Below are 22106 nucleotides of genomic sequence, written 5' to 3'. Positions count from 1 at the left end.
GCCCCAAACCTACCCTTTCTATTAAACACTGCAAATGTTCGTTATCGGCGAAGCGGTAAATGTAAACTGCCATCACAAAGCCACCGAGATGCAACATGGCCGGAATTATGTAAATGAATATCATTTCACCGGTATTGAGCATTATTGTCTTCATAATCGTGCCGGCAGCTGTGGTAACGGTTGCAAAACCCAGATTCGGAATCGGTGGCGTGGTTGTTGGTGGTCTGATGGGAAACTGATCCGGCTGCTTGTCAATGTTTATGAATGTGGTGGGTGGATTCATCGCCAGGAAACCACGGTCACGTCTAAAATAAAATTTGAAAAAAAAAAATGTGTCCAATTAGTTTGATTTTGGTTCAACGCACAATTGGCTTAACCAAAGGAAATCCTTATTTGAACGAAGCATTTCCGAAATCGAAGGATACACTACTTGTATCGAGAATGATGCCACAAGCTACCTCCAGTTGTGCTTGAAAGTACAAATTGATACAGGACTAGGATTATATAGTGAGATGAGAAATTGGGTTTTGCGAGCGAGATCATCCTTAAATAAGGTTGTGGATTGGTCGGATTTTGGACAGCTACGATGGGATGCTTCTCCGCAGTGTATGTAGTTGCATGGGAAATCATTGCACGACACATACAGAAGCGGGAAAATCGTCGGACGATGAGTGGATAGTGTCGCCTGGTGACGCTGCTCACTGTCCGAAAAATCCAAAACTGAATATGGACGATGGTCCAGCGAGCAAGAAAATGCCACTCACGCTCGCTGCGAGTTTTCCGAGTCAAAGGGAAAATAATACACCGCTCTCGGAAAAATAACAACAGAAAGCTTATACCATAGGAAACGAGATAAGCCGGTGCTGGTTGAGCTGCAATATTTTTTATTCAAATTCGGTCATAAATATTAATAATCCCTTTATTATTTTAATAAAGTGGCTGTTTAAAACCATATATTTATACTTGCGTGCTCATACTGCTCATGTGGAGTGAAGAGTTTTATTTTCTGGTGATTATGTTGGTTGACAAGCGATTCAGTAGTAGGTCGGTTCTGGTGGATGACGATGGTTTTCGTTGACTGAAAAACTTTAGGCTGATTCTTCGCCGTTCTTATAGCAAGGTTTTAATTTTTAATTTGAAAATTGATTTTTCCAGCTACGTTAAAGCCTGCGTCACAGATACATTAATTCACCATTTATATGTTATAGGTATAAAGTAGCCTTTGGGGTTATGATATAGGGAAGACACTTCTATTGTTGCGGTACGTTAGAAGCGTTAGATTCTTATTGTTGTGAATAGAGGTCTCCAGACTTAGCAAAAGGAACCTAACTCTGCTATCGTACTGCAACAATAGGAGTGTTTCCCCTTGTCCTAACAGGCAATAGGAACTGAAGCCCTTTGCGGTGCTTCTGTAATGAGGATAGTGCAGTTCATATGTATATTAGACTGATGCAAATTTTGACATTTTCGCTCCACAGTGCTCAAACGGTTCCATATCGGGTCCTGATTAGTCTCCCAAAATTTGAACTCATTCGATAAGAAACTGACTTGGCACAAACCATTTGAAGTTTATATGGAAATTACTATAGGAAAACCAAATGTTTTGTTCATATCCATCTAACAATTTACCATATCGCTCTGCTTTAAAAAATGATAACTGAGCTCGTAGAAAATTTTCTCAGCTACAACTTTGTCCTTAACCAGTTTTCAATATAATGTAAGCATCAAAAGTTATCAATAATTCAAGCCACTAATGTCTTACGATTATGCTCAATCAACTGTTCAGCAGGCAACATTGGTGTTTCTGGCGCTTGGAATAGAGCACAAAAATCATGGCTACTATGTCACACTGCAAGATACAGTGTTGCTCACAAAACAGCTGCTTGATCATGCCATAAGATTATCAATCTCTTAAACAATTAATAACTATTTTATTTGACGTTTGGCTCAACAACTATATTCTGCTAAGTTGAAGCTGAGAAAATTTTCCATAAGTATAGCTTTTGAATTTTTGAACAGTGCAATATGGAAAAAAGGTAAGAAGACAATGAACAAAAAGTTTTGATTTCCCATAGTAATTTCCATATAAACTTCAAATGGTTTGTGCCAAGTCAGTTTCTTTGCAAATGAGTTCAAATTTTGGGAGACTAATCAGGACCCGATTTGGAACCGTATGAGCACTGTGGAGCGAAAATGTCAAAATTTGCATCAGTCTAATGTATATGCAATCATTTAACAATGCTGATTACTGGTTTGCAGGCATTAATAGTGCTGATTGACTTTTTCTTCTTATACTACCAGTGAAGAATTGATGCTGACTCAAGGTTTTAAACCAGTACTGGCAACTATTATGTGATAATAACAAACCTGTGTAATGAAAATATCAACATCCCATATCTCGGGCTTTTTTGTGCAGAAAATCAAACCATATTTGACTAAATTTGTAGGAATTATTTTAAAATTCTTCTTTTCCAGAAATTCCTTGATACCCCTTATTATATCCTTGGAATTCTTCTTGCATTCCTCTCCAAATTCTTATCAAAAGTCCTTAGAAACATACTTCAGAACTCGATTGAAATTACCCAAAATTATGTTCCCTTGAAACTCCCCACAGATTTAATTTGGGAATTTGTATATAATTCCCTTTGGAAATATCTTCCTTCTTCAGAAATCCAAATAATTTCCCCTCAGAAATTTACCTTGCTCAGAAAACCCGCGTATCATTCTTTGTTCCTTGAAATTCAACATCATTTGTTTGACTTGAAATTGCTCTCGGAATTTCCTTGAAATAATTTTAGAAATATTTTCAGAATTCTCTTCAAATATCAGAATTCCAATCCAATGATGAGGAGAATTTGAAAGGAATGCATGAGATACTTTCTAAAGATATGAAGATAATCTCGAGGGAATTTAAAGGAAATTGAAAGGATTAGTTTAGCTGAATTCCAAGAAGATTATCTGATCCTGCCAATTTTTTTGAAACTTTACCCAGAAACTCTACGGATTCTCCTGATAATAAGCTGAGAAATAATCTAATGGGTTTCATTCCATTTCTCCCCTTAATTAGATTGTAATTCTCGTCAAATCAACTCAGAGCACTTCGGAAGTCCCTTGAAACAATTATTCGAAACCCTTCGAAGAATCTCTAAATAATTTATTTGGAATTTTCCTTATACTTCCTTAAGAATTCTTAAACTCTTTCTTCAGAAATCTCTGTAAGAAGCCCTCAGAGATTCTCTAAGCTATTCTCTTCAGAAGACCCCTATTTCTAGTCCATTGATTTTGATTCCCTTGCAAGTCTTCTAAAAAATGCCATGTTTTGACGTAGGACTACGGCTTTCGGTAAGGGTGCCGATCCAGGGAAATGCAACGAAAGTTGGTCAGACATTAAATGCTAATAACTTGGCCAATAATCAATGGATTTTGATGATTTGTATGTCGATCAATTTGGCAGTCTTATAAGATTTGTGTGGTATTTCATTCATTATAAATGTTAAATATTGAAATAGCTAAAAATTAAGAAATGTGGAAACATTCAAATTTCTCATACATTTTCTTCGACCGTAAGCCACCAGAAAGTTGGTGCCTAACAACACAATCATTCAACGTTACACGTTGGAAGGGTCGACCTCGAACTTGTTCGCTGCAGCGTGGACATCGTATTGCGTTCGTAACTCAGAGAGTGAATAAATTTTACTCAGTTGTGAGTCACTTTTACTCATTCGTATGAAACAAATTCTTAAAGCAACCTGCGCTTTAAGATTTTTTATATGAATGACGCATGAGTAACTTACGATTTGAAAAAAAATCCAGGTGAATCAGTAAAAGATACTCTTGCTCTGAGTAATATTCGTTTTCATTGTATTTAGCTGGCCATCTCGGCTAGAAATTGGATATTGGATAGTCAAGCTCAGCGTGTAATTTGCATCAAATTCCATGATTTAATTTCACAGCATGGTCAGAAAGGAGGTTTCTGTATTCAGTGAAGTTATTCGGATGGACAATACCTATTGCATGATTGGCCTCTTAGCCCTGAATTCACTCACCATGCAGCGCTAGTAACATTTGATTCAAAAGGCTTGCTTACCCGAGCAAAGTCGGTTAACAAAATGAAAGCAAATCGATATTAAAGTTTGCAGTTCCTATCATAATGAAAACTCATTTTGATTTCAATTGTCGCGTCCTAAGTCTGATATCATATTGTGCTTTCATTATGCAGTTAAAACTTTTTAAATGAAAGCAACTTAACTTGAAGTTTTGCTGTTAACGTCTTGTTTAAAATTTAATTTAAGTTCATCTGTCGTTTATGTCTAATGATTATTGTTTGTTTGTTTTGTTTAACACATTTTAGGTCATTCATGACTTGCCCGGGGTGAAATTTGAGCTTAACTCTGTCAGCGTGAGAAGCATGGATACTAACCATTTACGCCATGCCCGTATTCAGTTAAACATTATGAATGCAAAATCAGTAATCAAATTGATTTCATTGAAAGTAAGATTAGTTTTCCATTTGATTCAACAGTGTAAAAGTTTGCTCTCATTTTTGCTGTGTTAACCGTTAAGTCAACCAAAATGAGATCATCTGGAGTATTCAAAATAAGTTACATCATAACAGCAAATTTTGATTTCAATTTGATCTCCAGCTTTGCTCGGGTAAGCAGTCTATATTCACTGAAAACGAATCTTATTCAGAAAGTGAGTCTCTTTTACGTAGGTTACTCATGCGCTGAGTGACCAACGCTTTTAGAAATGTATCCTTACGAATGTACAAATGTTACTCACTCTCTGAGTTAGATTCGTTTTCTGTGTTTTGACTAGATAGGAGATTGCTATATCTAGTAATATTATTCAGATGGATAAGACCTATTGTATACTGGACACTGGGTGACCAGTGAATCGGGAAATCGGAAAATAGCCGGAAATTCTAAATCACCGGGAAAAGTCCGTGAATTTCGGTGATGGCAAAAATATACTTCGTCCTCACTTTGGAAAATTATATTCTTCTTAACTACTATATTTTCTGGATACAATCACTTTGAAGAATTAAGAGGAAATTTAAGAATGAACTATAGAGATAATAATGTAAGATACAAATTCCAATGGAGTTTTTGGAAGTATTTTTATAGAGTTTTGACTACAACGCCAAGTAAATTGTTTAATTTCAAAGTAGAATTATTAGGTGGTACTGTGTAAAATAAAATGACGATTGTAAAGACGATTACAGGTTAATTTCTAATGAACATTCTATATAAATTTCGAGAAGACTGTAAAGAGAGTTCTTATGAGAACTTCAAAGAAATTCCAAGAGTATTGAATTCTGAGGGAATTAGAAAAATAATTTCAAGTGGATTCTAATTAAAGTGCCAAGAGACATCCGGGAAAAATATCTAGGGTTTTGAATCTTCAATTAAATTTCTAAACCATTTATTTTGTCATTTATATATTATTGAATGGAACAGCAAAATAATCTCTAAATTCTACGTCAACAATGCGGTCATGCTTTGGACGCAACCCTCAACTTTTTTTCACAAGAATTCTTTTAAAAATTTAGCGTTAACACATTGAATAGATAGCTTTTTAAAATCTTGGCTGGTGGTTGAACAACTATTTATTGAAAATTTTGCATATCCATTTCATGGAGACAAAATTAGATCTCAACAAAAATAGCGTTACTGATAGCACTTTTGTTTTTGCTCATTATTAATTTCCTGTGGTAGAACTAATACTATTTATAGCGGATTGCGGAAAGCGTGGAAACGCTAATAAAAGTGCGCTTTTACGTTTCATCGTTTTGTTGTCTTCGGCGCACTTTTTCCTTGATTCCTAACGAAGTAATGAAATTGGGTTGTTAGCGGAATGCTTAAATAAAACAGCGAAAAAGTTTATCTTCCATTTAAAGGGTGATACGGTCAAAATTTGGTCAATATCAACTTGACGTATTTCTTTCAATTTTGCATTTAAAAAACCTGAACACCCCTCATTTTGAAGGTGTGTGTGTGTAGAATGTTGCTCCTATTTTGATTTTGGAATTCACTCTTCAGTTGTCAAAATGCCGTCCAAGCAAGAAGAGCAGCGTATCAAAATTTTGCTCGCGCATCGCGAAAATCCGAGCTACTCGCACGCAAAGTTGGCAAAATCGCTAAAAGTTGCCAAATCAACCGTTACAAATGTAATTAAAGTGTTTGGGGAACGTTTGTCGACAGCCAGGAAGTCTGGATCGGGGGGAAATCGAAAATCGGAAGCCGCTGAGACGACAAAGAGAGTTGCCGGTAGTTTCAAGCGAAACCCTAACCTCTCTCTCCGAGATGCCGCAAATAAGCTGGGTGTATCGTCTACAACCGTGCATCGAGCCAAAAAACGAGCCGGACTATCGACTTACAAGAAGGTAGTGACTCCAAATCGCGATGATAAACAAAATACGACGGTCAAAGTGCGATCCCGGAGGCTGTACACGACGATGCTGACGAAGTTTGACTGCGTGGTAATGGACGACGAAACCTACGTCAAAGCCGACTACAAGCAGCTTCCGGGACAGGAGTTTTATACGGCAAAAGGAAGGGGAAAGGTAGCAGATGTTTTCAAGCACATGAAACTGACAAAGTTCCCAAAGAAATATCTGGTTTGGCAAGCCATCTGTACCTGTGGCTTGAAAAGCAGCATTTTCATAGCTTCCGGGACTGTCAACCAAGAAATTTACGTGAAAGAGTGTTTGAATAAACGTCTGCTGCCTTTCCTGAAGAAACACGGTTGTTCCGTACTGTTTTGGCCGGATTTGGCATCTTGCCATTACGGTAAAAAGGCCATGGAGTGGTACGCCGCCAACAACGTGCAGGTGGTTCCCAAGGACAAGAACCCTCCCAACACGCCAGAGCTCCGCCCAATTGAGAAATACTGGGCTATTGTCAAGCGGAACCTAAAGAAGACCAAAAAAACTGCTAAGGGCGAGCAGCAGTTCAAGGCAAACTGGCTTTCTGCGGCGAAGAAGGTGGACAAGGTGGCTGTACAAAATCTGATGGCAGGGGTCAAGCGTAAGGCCCGGCAATTCGGATTTGGAAAAGCGGAAGGTTAACTGAATATTTTTCCTGAATTTTATACTAATTGAACTTGAAAAAGAAGTTTAATTTGATTTTTTAAATAAACGATTTCACCGATTTACACGCGTTTTCCCTTGACCAAATTTTGACCGTATCACCCTTTAATTCCAATTAAATAATTTTGGTATCCATGACAGATACGTATTTCGACTAAACCTCACTTTTAGTAGCAATTCTTCTACCCAATATGCTACCCATGCTCGATATCTCTCATTGCGGCACTTAACTTTTTTTCAACATTTTACAGTAAACATTGCCACTCATTGCATTCGCGGCGAACATTCACCGCGAATATTCCCCGCCTCGCTTCGCATGCACGCAACAACATTCGTATCCTATCGCATCAATTCGTAACGAACGATGCGAATGGAACGAGGTGAAAGGGAGACCAGCAAAAACAGCAGGAATAATCCTTGCTCACTCTTCACTCACAGAGACTCACATCAAAGCATCATTTACATCGCTCGGGAGTGCTTGGTTTGCTTCGTTCTTTCGAACGCGTTCGGAGAAGAAGAGTGATTTCGCTGCGTACGATGCGAATATCAGTAATCTTGTTGGAGACATTCCAAATCGTTATCTCTCAAGTATCATTTTACGTTTTATGAAGTACTACAAGGCTACTATAAAACAACATTCATAAAATCCTGGTAATGACAGCTTTATCTTTATTACATCCACCAAAACCTCATTAAGACTAAAATCTGTCTAGTTGACCCACCCTGGAGGAGGTTTTGAAGGGAATATTTTCGCGGCACTTCAAGATTCATTTGCTGCAAAAAGACTACACGACGAAAGCATTGAGAACTATTTGGAATCCTTATCAAAACTATAATAAAAGCCATTTGGGAACAATATTTGTGCTATTTGCCAATCAAGATAAAAAGGGACAAATAAATATCTTTCGATCTTGCAAAATTCAGTGTGCGAAAATGAATCTGTCAAAAATCCTTATGTTTTTCGTAGTTATTAAAGTGAAAGAATTACCAAAATTACTCACAGTACTCATATTCTGGACTATTTTTAGGTGAAAGAATAAATCTCCTATGAGATGTTCTTCAGAAGATTGGAAAAAAGTAAGTCCGCCTTCGGAAAACGTTGATTTTCCTAATTGTTTTTACTTTAGGAAACATAATATAGTTATTTGTTATATTAATCATTCCGCCCAGCCAAACTAATTCCATGATTTTCGTAATCGCTATTGCTGCTCATTGATAAATTGATGAAAATAAAGAAAACATCTTGAAAAACGAAGATAGTAAAACAACAAATGAAATAATAATAACATGGCGGTGGCAAAAAAAAAACTGATTTTCCATAGGCCATTTGTGAAAAAGCTGTTCATGAAATCGCTAACAAATGCAAAAGGTTTTGATGCGGCTTTTATGACGATAATTTACAGATTTAATTGTTTTAATCTAAATCTTTTTGCTTGATCCTATTCCGTTTAGTTTTATGACGGCATTAACAATGGCAAAGTTGCCTGGAAAAAGGTACACATCAAAATTTGTTTATCTTTCGAGGTTCTATTCCAGCGTTGGATCAACGAGTTGCGTGACATCTTCGATAAGGGCGATGTTCATCCGTTGGAAGGAGTTACTCAGCAAGTATATCTACATAACTTGGTACAGATGGAAGCTTCATCGTCCCCGAAAAGTTTCCCTTCTCCCGGATGATGCGATGAAGTTTATGTGCGCTTGCTTGGAATTTTTGGAATAGTTGACCTTTTCGCTGAATGAAATCGCTTCTATAGCATCGAGTTTGGATTTCAGTGCTTCTTGAACCGCATTTACTTCACTTTTCTCAGTCAGCTGCTCTGTTGTTGTTGACCAGTTCTGCTGGACTTCCCAGGAAGTTCTGTGATTGGACTTTTCCCTTCTGTCAACAGCATCGCTAGAATTATTCATAATAAAGTCTGTTCCATTTAGAATTTGGCCGCACAAAATAGGTCATTTCTCCACGGGGAAATAAAGTACAAAAACGCTAAAGGTAAACGTACTGTCAACCTCATCTACCATCTTTTTCCATCACTTCTCCAAATCAGATGGTTGGTTTGCCACATTTCTTCAATTTGCGCTTGATAATTACCCAAAAATTTTCAATGGATGGTGGATTGATACTTTTCACAATAAAATCGACAGTTTTCTGCTTATACCATTCTATGACATCGCGACTTTAATGGCAGCTGGCTAAGTCAGGACAGAACTTTACGGGACCTTTGTGTGCTTGAATGAACGGCAAAATTATGTTCTGGAGACACTCCTCCTTGTAAAGTTGTCCACTCATAGTCGCTCCAGTGACCAAAACCTTTGTTTTCTTTCCGCAACTGCAGATGCCTTGCCAAATCATCAACTTGCAAGCGAATTTATCTGCAAAGGCAAATTTAAATTTATCCGGATTTTTGGCCCAGGATTCGTCCAAAGTCCATTTTTACATAAGTTTCAACGTCCATCAAAATGTGAGTGTGCAGAATTTTTTCACGTCCGTCACGTTCCATCTTCGATAACTTTTGAACAAGTATATGAATCTTGATGAAACTTTCACTGCTAAATAAAAAATCTTTCCGGATCACAACGCTATCAATAGTTTCTTGGTACGACAACTAGAGCCGCTGCATTAATCAAAAAGAAGCGGCAGAATACTAACTGGAATAGACTTTATAGTCGCTTTATTCATAGTCTGGCGGATAGAATTTCGAGCGAACAAAAAGCAGAACCAATTCAATATATTTTAGACCAACAATTGAAAAGGTATTATCAACTTTTATAAACAAAACGTTGATTATTCATTCCTCGCCAATCGAACGCAAATTACCGGCATCATCGGATAGGAGAAACTTTCCTCAACCCAAAGATGGTGTTAGTTTGCGTAGGCGAGCCTTGAGTCACGAGAAAAGGGTTTCCGAAGTTTTGTTTGGAATAGCTGATATGCTCTTTTCTGTTGTTGGTCGTGATTTGCTCGATTGTTCCGCTATTTGACAGCTCAATTACTTGCCGAGATTGAATCCGTCAGACGAATTATAGCAACTATAATTCATACTACTATCGCTACCATTATTGCTCGGCTATCCTCCGGCATTTCATTCCTGTCTTTAGGCGGATCCATCTTTTTAGTTTTATTTGTAATCAGCGGGGGGTTTTATGGCGCACTTTATAGACACCAAAAAGTAACAATATATGTTTTTTGTTCCCGTCTAAAGCCAAATGGTTTTATAATGGCTTTCATGGCATGATAAAACACCTCTATGGAGTATTTTGTCGTGACAACAATAAAAAGTAAGAGGTAGTATCAAAGCCACGATCGTAGATGTGCCGTAGGATTACGAAAGGTAGTTTTGGTGTCACAGCAAAAGTATAGTAAATATTAAATTGATTTCTTAACTCGTTATCAGTGAAAAAGTTCGATAGGTTGAAATTCGGAAGCAGTTTGAGAGTTCTGTTTTTGAGGTGCTCTGTCGGTGTCCATGTAGCACAAGCCAATCCTGGATGATCTCACATACAAGCTCTTACTTGAACTCTTTAGTTAACTCTTTCGTCAGTCATTTGTGGTCCTGAAAAGGGCCAATGGGTTGAAAGCTTGGAAGCCAGTAACAATGTTGTGGAATTTTTTCCTCGATGTTCTTGGAGATGATGGCGGTGCGGAAATGAAATATGTATTAGGGAAAACACATCAATCTCAAAAACTGGGCTTTTTGATGCAAATTTTATACACTTTCTATTAAAAGAATTCGGCAAGTTTTTTTGGCATAATTTTCTTAATATGAGGGGCCTAAAATTTGAATCAAAAGGCATAAATACAGGTACCGTCTGGCAGAGTTGCGACCTATCACAATCACCATCATCAAACAGCTGATGGTAGTAACGCTTTGTACATTCCTATCAATGTGCTCGTCGAAGCTCTCTCCATGACCATCCATCAAGTTGACGAAAGAAGTAAAAAGCAACTGGTGAATCTCGTCTTCTGTTGTGATCCATCACCAATCTGGTCATTCCTGACAATCACGACACTCATCTGTGCTCGTTTTGAAGCAGTTGCTGCTTTGCTTGCTTATGTGAGTGTGTTGGTGAGTGAGCCCAACAGCTTCCGTTTGATGTTGCCTGCTTTGTTTGTAACTCCCACACTCGCGCCTGCCGAGACGAACTTGGAATGCGAAGGCATTGTTTTCATTTTCTTCTGTCGTTTCGCTTTTTCGCTTTTTGCAGAAGTCTTCACTGTTTTCGTTGTGCTTTTCATTATCAGCAGCGAGTGTAACGATTTGCTTGTGAGCAGTGACCATTACTGGTGATTGTTGTTTGCCATGGCTCTAACTCTCACTGCGTGACAAAACGATCTGTAAGCGATAGTCGGTTGATGCCAAGACGAGTGTCACGTGAGTGTCATGATATTTTGCATCACTGCCGTCTGGCATGTTTAGTGCTCGGTATCAATATTCGGCGACTGTGTTAGGGAGACCACTTTTCCCATCATGGAAACGCCCTGTTTTCTGATGACAAAATTAAGCGTTTTCGTGCACAAAACTCATGGAATTTTTGGTTTATTCAATAGATAAAAAAGCGAAAATTTATTGGAGGAATTTCTTGCTTAAATTTTCCAATCGCGATTTATTTGTGATCAATCATATAAATTTGAGATTTTTTTGCTTTTTTCTAACGTCTTGGTGAAAACCTTATCTTAATTCGAAGTGTTTCTGGTTAATTGACAACAATAATTTATGGTGGTCCTGAAAAGAACCGTTTTGTAGCGATGGTTGAGTAATGCTGAGCTATTAGGGAGTTCAACAAGGATGAGGCTGGCGAGCTGTATGTTACCGCGCTTGACATAGATAGCCCACAGCGGCTAACGACGAGCAACTGAATCCGATCAGTAGCGGTGCGGCTTATTCCTCCCTCTTCGGTGAATGGACGCTTATGTGAGCTGCAGATCACTGTTTGCGGGCAGCCTTCCGTTGTGTACAATTTTCAACGCCACGCGCCAAAAACACTGCTGCTGCCAACCGGACACTACCACACACGGTGATTGAATAAGCACCGTTCAGTGAGACTGGATGGAATTCGATTTTGAAATCTAGGTTAGGGAAAGCGCTTTTTACAGGCAATTGGTGATTATTTTGATCACCATTGTTACAGCTGGACATATGCGTAATTTTCAATAGTGACGTATTGAAAATTAAAAAAGTGTTCAAATTAGCAGATTCGTAGCAAATTTTTTAATCGATTGGCTTGTTTAGAATTAAAATCCATCCGCTATGCATGTATTCGATATTCCGAATAATATTCCAATGACCGAATAGAGCTAATCAGTGCAGCTCTGTCCACTTCAAAACAATTTTAAAGGTAATATTTGCATTTGGACGTAGCGTGAGCCAGACCTAATGTAAGTTATTTGTGGTTTCATAATGTATGCATATATTTTCTGAATTTACTACAATTACCATAACCCGCATGGTGCTCTCATTTCAGTTAACTGAAATGGGATATAATTTTAAAAGAAACAGCATACAAACGCTAAACAGATAACAGCATGGGAGGAGCGCCCCATAAAACAAAACAATTTTCCCAACTTACAGTCGGAGTGGAGCATAATAATCCACACAATTTTTCCGATTATCTCTGTGGCTCGTCCTTACGGCTAAATATACACGGAGCTTTCGTGTCATGAGACTGCCACTAGTGGCTGAAAAATAAATGTTAGCAAGCCTGAAACAGTCAACTCTAAAAAACGGGGGTGAGCCCAGTCGAACAGATAAAGAAAACACAGTGCCACAAAGTACCTACTACCACTGCATCATCAGTTCAACCCCATCTACCCCTCCATATCGCATGTTATCGGTTCTAAAGCACCCAAAATTACCCTTCAGAGATGTTTGCTTCCCCTTTCTATATCTAACCGTGCACCTATTGGAACGTACGAACACGCTCATGTTCCGACATAGACACATGCTAGAAATTTTCGGATGCGTCTACCCGCACACATTTGGTTGAGACTTTCTACTATACATATCTATACTAGTAGTAGGTTGTTAGACTATTAGAACCCTTAATTTGCCGCCAACACGAAACATCAAAAAGAAGCACACTCTCCCTGCTATTAGGGTGGTCCAAAATATAGATTTTACTCCACCCAGCTCAATCGATTCTAATTCTTTAGAGATGAACTAGCCTAAGGCTAAAAATCTCTTAAATAAAGAATTAAAAAAAAAAAAAAAAGATTCTAATTCAGGTTCAGTTCCTTCTTCCAAAATTTGATCTCATTTAGTTGCGATCTCATAGTGCACCGGTCTTTTACAGTTTGGGAATTAACGGCGCCGGTGGTGTAATGGTAAGCGTGATTACCTCTCACCCCAGCAGGCCTGGGTTCAATCCCAGTCGGCGCCGCCGGGATGTTCTGAGGCATAACATCTCTGATCACGCCTTCCTTCGGATGGGAAGTAAAGCCGTTGGTCCCCGGTTCATGAGTTGATGGGTCGATAGGTAGGGTCCAGGTGTGGGAGCTGCCTTCCTGGCACGTCGGTAGCATTGGTGCTCAGCACGGAAAACAAGATCGACGGAAAAAACAAACCAAAGGAAAAAAAAAATACAGTTTGGGAATTATTCGGAAATGCAGTTTTCGCAGAATGAGATCGCATCCAAGTGAGCTCAAATTTTGAGAGAATGGCCGGATTTAGAATGGTTTGAGAGGGGTTTTTATATTTTGAACCACCCTACTCGCTATGCTTCCACCTGCGGGGGCTTGGTTCCTCTGTCTACGTAATTCCCACTCAGGGCGCTTGGTATCCGTGTCGTAAAAGTCACGAACAGCTTTTCCTGTTTATTTTCCCAATCTAACTGCAGCACACAGTCGACTTGGCTTCAAAGCTAACCGTTTACCTTCACATCTACGAGGATATAGACGCTGCGCCGGTGTGGTAGCCGGTGCGATTGAAATCAGCTGCAACCGTTCGTTGTTGCGTTGTGGGTTGATGCAATTCTGCCACCGCAACGGTTTGAATGGCTTTTGACTTTGGGTCAATTGTTTTCCACTTCCTTTGATCCTTTGTTACTCCGGTGGAGCTTTTGGTTATATACTCTAAATTGCGCTCTGACCAAAGGACAGGAAGACACCGTCAGCAGCTTGAAGCATTTGCTTAGAACGCTCTCTTGCACTCAATTAAGAGATGAAAGCAAAGAAATGTGTTTTTTTTAATAAAGACATTTTATCACAGTTTTACGGTGCTTGAAAAAAAAATGCACACATTTAAGGTGCTTAATCATCAAATGGATGCGAAGGGTTCTCCGTCAGAGAGTCGATATTTTATTTCACCTATTTTATAAATCTGTTCTGAATAAACTTGCGCGCAACCGAGTTCAACAACAAGGATGCCAATGACCATGTTTCCCTACAGCCAGCGGGGAAAACAGTATTGGATGCTACCGCTAAATATAAACAACAACAAAACAATCAAGAAAAATGCTCCATCCTGGCGGTCGCCGCAGCAATCTACTCGGCTTTGAAAATCAACAAACCACATCCATCGACGCCCATAAAACTAATAATGGTTTGGTGATGGAAAGCAGAAAACTAGAGCAAAATAAACATCATCGTTGCAATTGCTTTCCCGTGCGGCTAAAAACTTTTTTTTTCGCATTCTCACCCTTCCAGTCATCATAGTACCAACGTGGAACCAGTAGAATTCGTTCCGCCTCAAAACTACCATCAAAATAGAAACGACGAGCGGTTCTCATCCATCCATCCATCCATCCGCCTGCCCCTAGTTCGATCCGAACAACTTTTGGGGGACTGGAACCCGAAAAAGGCAAAACAAATTTTTCGTCTGCAAGCCATCAAAAACCGACGACGCCTGGCTCTATATAGGCAACCCTGGAGTACCCCCCCCCCCCCTCTTGCATATCCAACAACGTCAAACAATAATGATGACGTTTTGCTTCTTTTTTCGGCTCAAATTAGAATGGAAAACCGGAACCAAAGTTGATGTGGTGATGATGATGATGATGTTGATTGGGAAGAGAAAATAAAATGTAGAACACGGAAAACGAGCAAACTGCTGGTTGGTCGTGAGCTTGCTGGTTTCAGCCGTCCCAGAATGTTTCATGTCAGCTGATGACTTGGTGTTTGTTGGTTGGAGCTCCATTAGAACCGTGTCGAAATCAATTTTTTCACGTCTCGTCACTCCACATGATCGATCAGTGGCAGACCAGTCATGTTGTGTGTTATTTTAATCTTGGTTTCAATGTGAATGTTACGGTTTTGGCTTCGAGTTTGAGGGATTACCTTTTATGGCAATACATATATTGATTGAGGATTTGCAACTTAATGTTAGTGATAGTTAAAGAAGAACAAAAACGAAAAATTTTAATCCACCACCATTAAACTACAGGGTCGGGCCGAATACGTGAAGCAAACATAAAAATACATACCTACATTTTAATTGGAATGATATTTTAATGGGAATTTTTTGGATTCTGTTACTAACATATTGAAGTATTACCGGATACAGTTACAGTTCATTTCGATTTATTTATTTATTTATTTATTTATTTATTTCGTCAACCAACGTAGACTAGTACAATTAATACAGTTTTGTTTTCTTAAATATATATTTATATAAAAAAGTAGTGTCAGCTTTCTTGTCTTTTCTTAGAGTTGTTATTTCTTATGGAATGAAAATATTGCTTTAGTTTATGCCTAGACATTGTAAAGTCAATGGTTTCGCAGTGTTTATTGTAAGAGGCCATCATGCGGTTTAATGGCCCATATTTTGCATAATTTGTGCGATGATGTTTTATGGCAAATAAATTTCGATTTCGGAGTTGCTGAGTGGGTGCATGGAAATTTAATTTTGATAAAAGTTCTGTTGAGTCAATTCGCTGCGAAACGATATCATTTACAAATGAAACCATTGCATATTCACGACGCTCTTTTAATGTTTGTATGTTTATAAGCATGCAGCGTGCTTCATATGATGGAAGAGGAAATGAAGTCCAACCTAATTTACGAAGAGCGTATAATAGAAATTGTTTTTGTACTGATTCTAATCTTTCTTCGTGCGTGATTGAAAATGGAGACCATACAATGCTGCAATATTCCAGTATTGACCTCACATAGGCAATATATAGTGTTTTAATTGTGTAAGGGTCCTGAAAGTTATAGCAAAAGCGCTTGATAAAGCCTAGCATGTTATTTGCCCTGTGAATAATTGTATTGTAATGGTCTATGAAAGTTAGCTTAGAGTCTAAGATAATTCCTAAATCCCTAACTCTTTCACATTTGTCTACAGTTTGATTTCCTAATGCAATTGAAATGTTTGAAGTTGTTCTTTTTCTACTAAATGATATTAAGTTACATTTCAATTCTAGTAGACTTTTTTTGCACCATATGTAGAATATGTGTATTTCATTCCGGAATATATTGATGTCTTCTTCATTTCTTATTTCCAAAAAAAGCTTCATGTCGTCGGCATAAATAAGCAATTTAAGTTTTTTGAGAATGTAAGATATGTCGTGTACGTATAGAATAAAAAGGAGAGGTCCCAAATGAGAGCCTTGGGGGACGCCTGAAGTGACTTGAATTGGGCTCGATTTCTTTCCGTTGAATTTAATTATTTGTTGGCGGTTAGTTAAATATGATTCAAGCCATTTCAGGAGCCCTGACTTAATTCCAATTTTTTGCAGTTTAAAGAGCAACATTGGTATGTCAATGCGGTCAAATGCCTTGCTAAAGTCTGTATAGAGAGCTTCTACGTGGTTTCCATTATCCATTGCATTCAATGAATAGTCTATAAATTCAAGTAAGTTGGTCGAGGTCGAACGACCCTTGAAAAAGCCGTGTTGCATGTCAGTAATTCTATTTTTGATTTGGAGAAATAATTTTTCGTTGATAATTGACTCGAAAAGCTTAGGAATGCAAGAGATAATGGCTATACCACGATAATTACGTACGTCAGATTTTCGACCAGATTTAAAGATAGATACTAGAAATGAGCTTTTCCAAATTTTAGGGAAGGTTCCGGATTCCAGGGACATATTAAAAAGCCAAAACAATGGAGCAGTGAGTTCCATTGCTAGACATTTAATAAATACTGGAGGAATTCCGTCAGGTCCAGGACCTTTTGAGGCATCTACATTTTTTAAAGCCTGCAAAATGTCCTGCACTTGAAGTTGATTGAGGCCAATGTCCCTTGAAAATTCTGGATAAAATGCAAAATAATCGCGGTCACGATCTTCTTCAGAAAATGTCGTATAAATTACCTTTAGCTTTAACGAGATTCAATTATTCAGTCATTCCATAGCAAAACGATATAGTGGTTATCAGAATTTCGTAAAAATTGGTTGTTTTTTTCCTTATCGCATGCTCAATTATTAGACCCATGTTTATTATTTTGTCATCTGGGTGACCATTTCCATGTAAGAGTGATCCATAAAATCTAAAACTGGCTTTTTTTTCTAAAATTCATAATTTGGCATCGTGACCACACACTTGGAAAAAATCATGTAAATTTAGGTGCTCAGAGACTGACATATACGAGCATCAATTTTGACATAAAATTGAGTCCAAATAGACGCAAAATTCAGCTCAATCAAACGTACTTTCAAGTTTTTCAGTCTCGGAGCACTTAATTTTACATTACATGTCTGTTTACGTCTCATCGTTTATGTCAAAGATGAATTCCGTCTCGTGTAAGATTAGGTATTTCTAAGTGTGCATGTTACAGTCGCTATAAATCAATGGAGATGCATAGTAGTCTAGTCGCATAGTATTCAGTATTGAGCGGAAACCCAAAACTTGATAACCATAAAAATTAAATACAATCAATATTTTTCAATACAGAATTAAACTTTTTCAAAATAATAATGCTTTATCTTAAAAAAAAAATACCCTTCATATAGTATTTTAAATTTTGAAATCGGCTCAGTGGCTCAAAATTTATGAATGTTTGAAAAAAAAAAATCGTTTTTCACCACCTTAACATGGAAATGGTCACCTTAGAGGCATTCCACGAAGGTTCGCAAATCGATCCTGACCGATCATTTCCAATTACGCTGAAACTTTGCACAGTTGTTCCTTTTTAGTAAAGGCGCCATTTTGTGCTCTCAGTTTTTCATATTGAATTACGACTACTTTTTGAAAAGGGCCTGTGTAAAAATAGTACTAATGAGTTTAAAAATATATATTGCCGAAACGCTTTGTTCGATTGATTTGGGGTCTAGAGCAAAGTTGTAGATATTATTTTGGCAATTGTGTAAAAATATACACTGTAAAAAATTTCGTTTGTATCAATGAAAAAAATTATATTTATTATTAAAAACAGTTAATTTCTCAAAAAGTACATTTTTGAGAAAAATTTTCGTTTTAAGCCTCATTGAAGCTCATAATGTTTGCTACTAACTGGCAAAGTTTGGTGATGGTAAAAAAGTTATGGTTTTTTGAATTTTTCATGATTTTTACATTTTCATTAAAAACACATTTTTTTAACCGTGTATATTTTTTCAAGAATTGCATTTTAATTTTGCACAACTTTTCCGAAGACACCATAGCAATCAAGCCGTTTTTGCAATGTATTAAAATGTTTATTTTATAAGCGCTTTTCTACACAGGCCCTATCGGAAAACTAGTCGGGGTTCGCTATTACAATTTGTAATAGCGAATCCCGACTACTGTTTTATTTTAAAATCTCAACTTAAATCCACAAAATACATTTATCTGCTCTTTTTTACTTTTCTTTTATTCGAAAACCTTATGGACAAATGATACATAATTTATTTTCATTGTAATACACTTACTTTCTATTTTTATTTACATCACTTCTTAAATACATCGAATATTTTGGCATCATTATCATTACAGTTTGAGTATCGTTTGGCTTTAATTTTATTTTCTGATACAGGAATGAAAGAATGAAACTTTTGAGCTCCTTGAATTATTTTTGCATTATTATATTGCTCGTTGAGGTGTGAAGCCATACATTCGTATTCCTCTGTTGTGGCAAAACTAAATGATAATTTTGTTAATTCTTCTTCTTTTCGATTATTTGCCCAATAATAAAGCTCTCTTGCATTTTTTATTGGATGTTCACGTTCTTTGGCCAAACTTGCTCTAGTAGCCATACGTTTTATTGTACCTCCAATAGCGTCACAAGGACCTTTCCCATGTGATGTTGCAAAGAAATGCCATTCGGCTTCAATTCCATACTTTGATTTAAATTTACAAAGGCTAGCCAAATTTTTCCGGTTCTTGTACTGTGACGCGGCTCCATCGGACATAAAATAAATCTTGTTGATATTTTTACTTTGGTTAATGCGTAAAAAACTTATCATTTTAGAAATAAATAAGTTAACAGCCACTGAGTCATGCCTTAACTCTTCAGAAATTATAATTAAACTTAAATATTTAACTTGCATATTTTTTCTAAAATATAAACAAATGGATGAATGGTAGCTTGTTGGACATTCCAGTGATGAGACTGAACTTCATCCTGTAACACAAAGCTGTAGTTTTCGGAATAATCTCAAGTAACTAAAAATTCACCTTCTTGCAAATTATTTCGTGTAGTTTTCAAAAAATTAGATTGCTGTGTTTTTATGAAATCATGTGGTATCAAACTTGTCAATTTCAAGCAGAAAAATGAAACAAACTCGACTGCAGGCTTTGCAGTAGTTTCTAAATCACATTGATCCGTAGTAAGCCACTGTTCAAATGAAAGCTGATGAAATTTTTTCCTCTAATTGTTTTAATAAAATGTTTTCTAATGCGGAAGAGTCTGGACAATCTTCACAACACCGTAGATAGCAATATGTTGTTTTGTTTTCACAAAGTAGGCTGTCAGTGAACGTTTTTACTTCATTTAAATGGTTAAGTTTTTTCAAACTGTGTAAAATTAGATTGATGTTTTCATGCGTTGTGCACACGCAAACATTGTGGGTTCCAGAGCTGGTTAAAAGTTTACATTGCTTAGGGCCTAGTTTTGCAAATGAAGAGAATCCAATTTTTACATTGCAGTGAATTTCATTGAATCGCTTATAAGCTTCTCTCAAAGTCATCAATAGTAATCTTTTTTGAATGGCTTGTCGTTTTCCTTCTTTCTGCACAGACAAATAATCTTTTTGACCAGGCATTGCCCGGCTTATATCATCATCTTCAAAAAAATTTATGACTGCCAATTTTGTTTCATCACTTAAGGCTGTGCCATATTTTACGGTTTTTGACGAATGACCTTCCTTTATCAACTTAGCCTCTGTTGCAATATATCTACTAGCATTAAATTGATCCATAACTTTTTGTGTTGACCATGAATAAGGCAATAACGATAAAATTAATAATTTTTCACTTCTTGCAGTGGATGCATTGGAAAACTTTTCCTTCATGTTTTCTAAAACTTCTTTGAGTTCATTCACTTCGTCAGCCTCAGGCTCGAAGCTGAAAAGATTCTTTCTAATACCTTCGTTGATTTCACGGTGCTTCTTTTCGGGGTAGTGGATGTAGTTGAGTTTTCCCACGTCTATCGGTGATACCTGCAATGCCTCGGTTGAATATCTCGATGTTGACTGGTTGAGTAAATTCTTGGTACGATTGAACTGAAGTAACTGATGTCATTGATGGTACAGTTGTAAGGCTTTCACAGCTCGGTACGACAGGTACTATCACTGTAGTTGGCATCTTTGAGCTTCCGGCAACATGCTGTTCCTCGTTTGAGATGAAAAGAGCTTATTGTTTATCAACACGAAGACGACAGGACGTGCAAATGCGAAAACCAGTATTCAATCCTGATGCTTCAGAATATCCAATCGATTTTAATTTCTGGATGGTAATATTCGAAATATTCCTCAGCTCTTTCGAGCACTTGACTTCCTCGAACGGCCGAATGCACCTGATAAAACATGCTCGTTCACTCATGTTGCTTCCTGTATTAAAAAAATTAAAAATAATAATCTTTAAAAATGATTTCATTGAAATACAACTGAAGGTTATGCTTACCTTTTAACCAAATGGTGTTACACTTATTTCCTATGATAACTTTCTAAGATGTATGCGGTAAAAAGCAATCTTTGTGATCAACTGCTTGTTTTCACCATTCAAACTCATTTAAGTATCAGATCGATAGGTATAATTTCTACATTAGGTACAGACAGATGTTTTTGGTGTTCACTACTACAGTGTTGAGTATTTGACTTATTACCGTTAAGATCACTGATACAACTATGCAAAATTGAAGACAATGAATAAAAAAGAAAATTAATCGCTAGTTTGAGCATCATTTCACTTTTATTTAGTTCTAGCTCAATATTCATCAAATGAATTTTTTAGTTTTGTTAGTAACGATACCTTTTCATGGTATCAGATGTAATGAATCCTAACTTTTCAATAGGGCCTGTGTAGAAAAACACTAATGAAATAAACATATCTATATTGCAAAAACGGCTTGCTTGATTGCATTGGTGTCTTCGAGAAAGTTGTGCAAAATTAAAATGCAATTCTTGAAAAAATATAAACGGTTGAAAAACATGTGTTTTTAATGTAAATGTAAAAATTGTGAAATTTTCAAAAAATCATAACTTTGTTTTTGAGTTTACCATCACCAAACTTTGCCAGTTTGTAGCAAATATTATGATATTATTACACAGGCCCTGTTAGAAAAGTAGTCGTGATTCAATTTGAAGAACTGATAACACAAATTGGCATCTTTACTAAAAAAGAACAACTGTGCAAATTTTCATCAAAATCGGAGCCGAAAAATAAAAAAAAAAATTAAAAAAATCGTCGATCTGTAGAGAATTGCTCCTTAATGAAAAAAAAAAAACGTGGCTAATATTTTACGATAAGGAACCAAATTACCAATTAAAAAAAAGTATTGCTTTTTGAATGTATAGTAGGGTGGGGATTATTTATTAAAAAACCGTTCGAAGAAATGTTTTCCCAAGTGGAAAATTATTATTGGGTCTAATTATGTAACATGTCAATTCATTCGGAATCATTTGGAGGTGGCGCAAGAGGTCTGAGAAATAAATGTCGAACAATGAGCTT

At 37.0% G+C, this 22106-nt stretch overlaps 1 protein-coding gene across 1 annotated transcript in view; it reads right to left on the bottom strand.

The window, feature by feature from the left end:
* The window catches only part of GrlHz (Gustatory receptor-like Holozoa), a 307521-nt gene that overhangs the window by 100623 nt on the left and 184792 nt on the right, over window positions 1-22106 (bottom strand). The window contains exon 5 of the mRNA XM_065223284.1: window positions 14-305. Coding sequence (XP_065079356.1) covers window positions 14-305 — 292 coding nt within the window. The remainder of the gene's footprint in view (window positions 1-13; window positions 306-22106) is intronic.

This window comes from Ochlerotatus camptorhynchus, unplaced genomic scaffold, assembly GCF_037179485.1.
Source record: "Ochlerotatus camptorhynchus isolate MF236.1 unplaced genomic scaffold, CSIRO-AGI_Acam_v1.1 ptg000189l, whole genome shotgun sequence".
NCBI classification, from domain to species: Eukaryota; Metazoa; Arthropoda; class Insecta; order Diptera; family Culicidae; genus Ochlerotatus; species Ochlerotatus camptorhynchus.
Note: the sequence above shows the minus strand (reverse complement) of the source record. Positions and strands in the feature narration are given on the sequence as shown.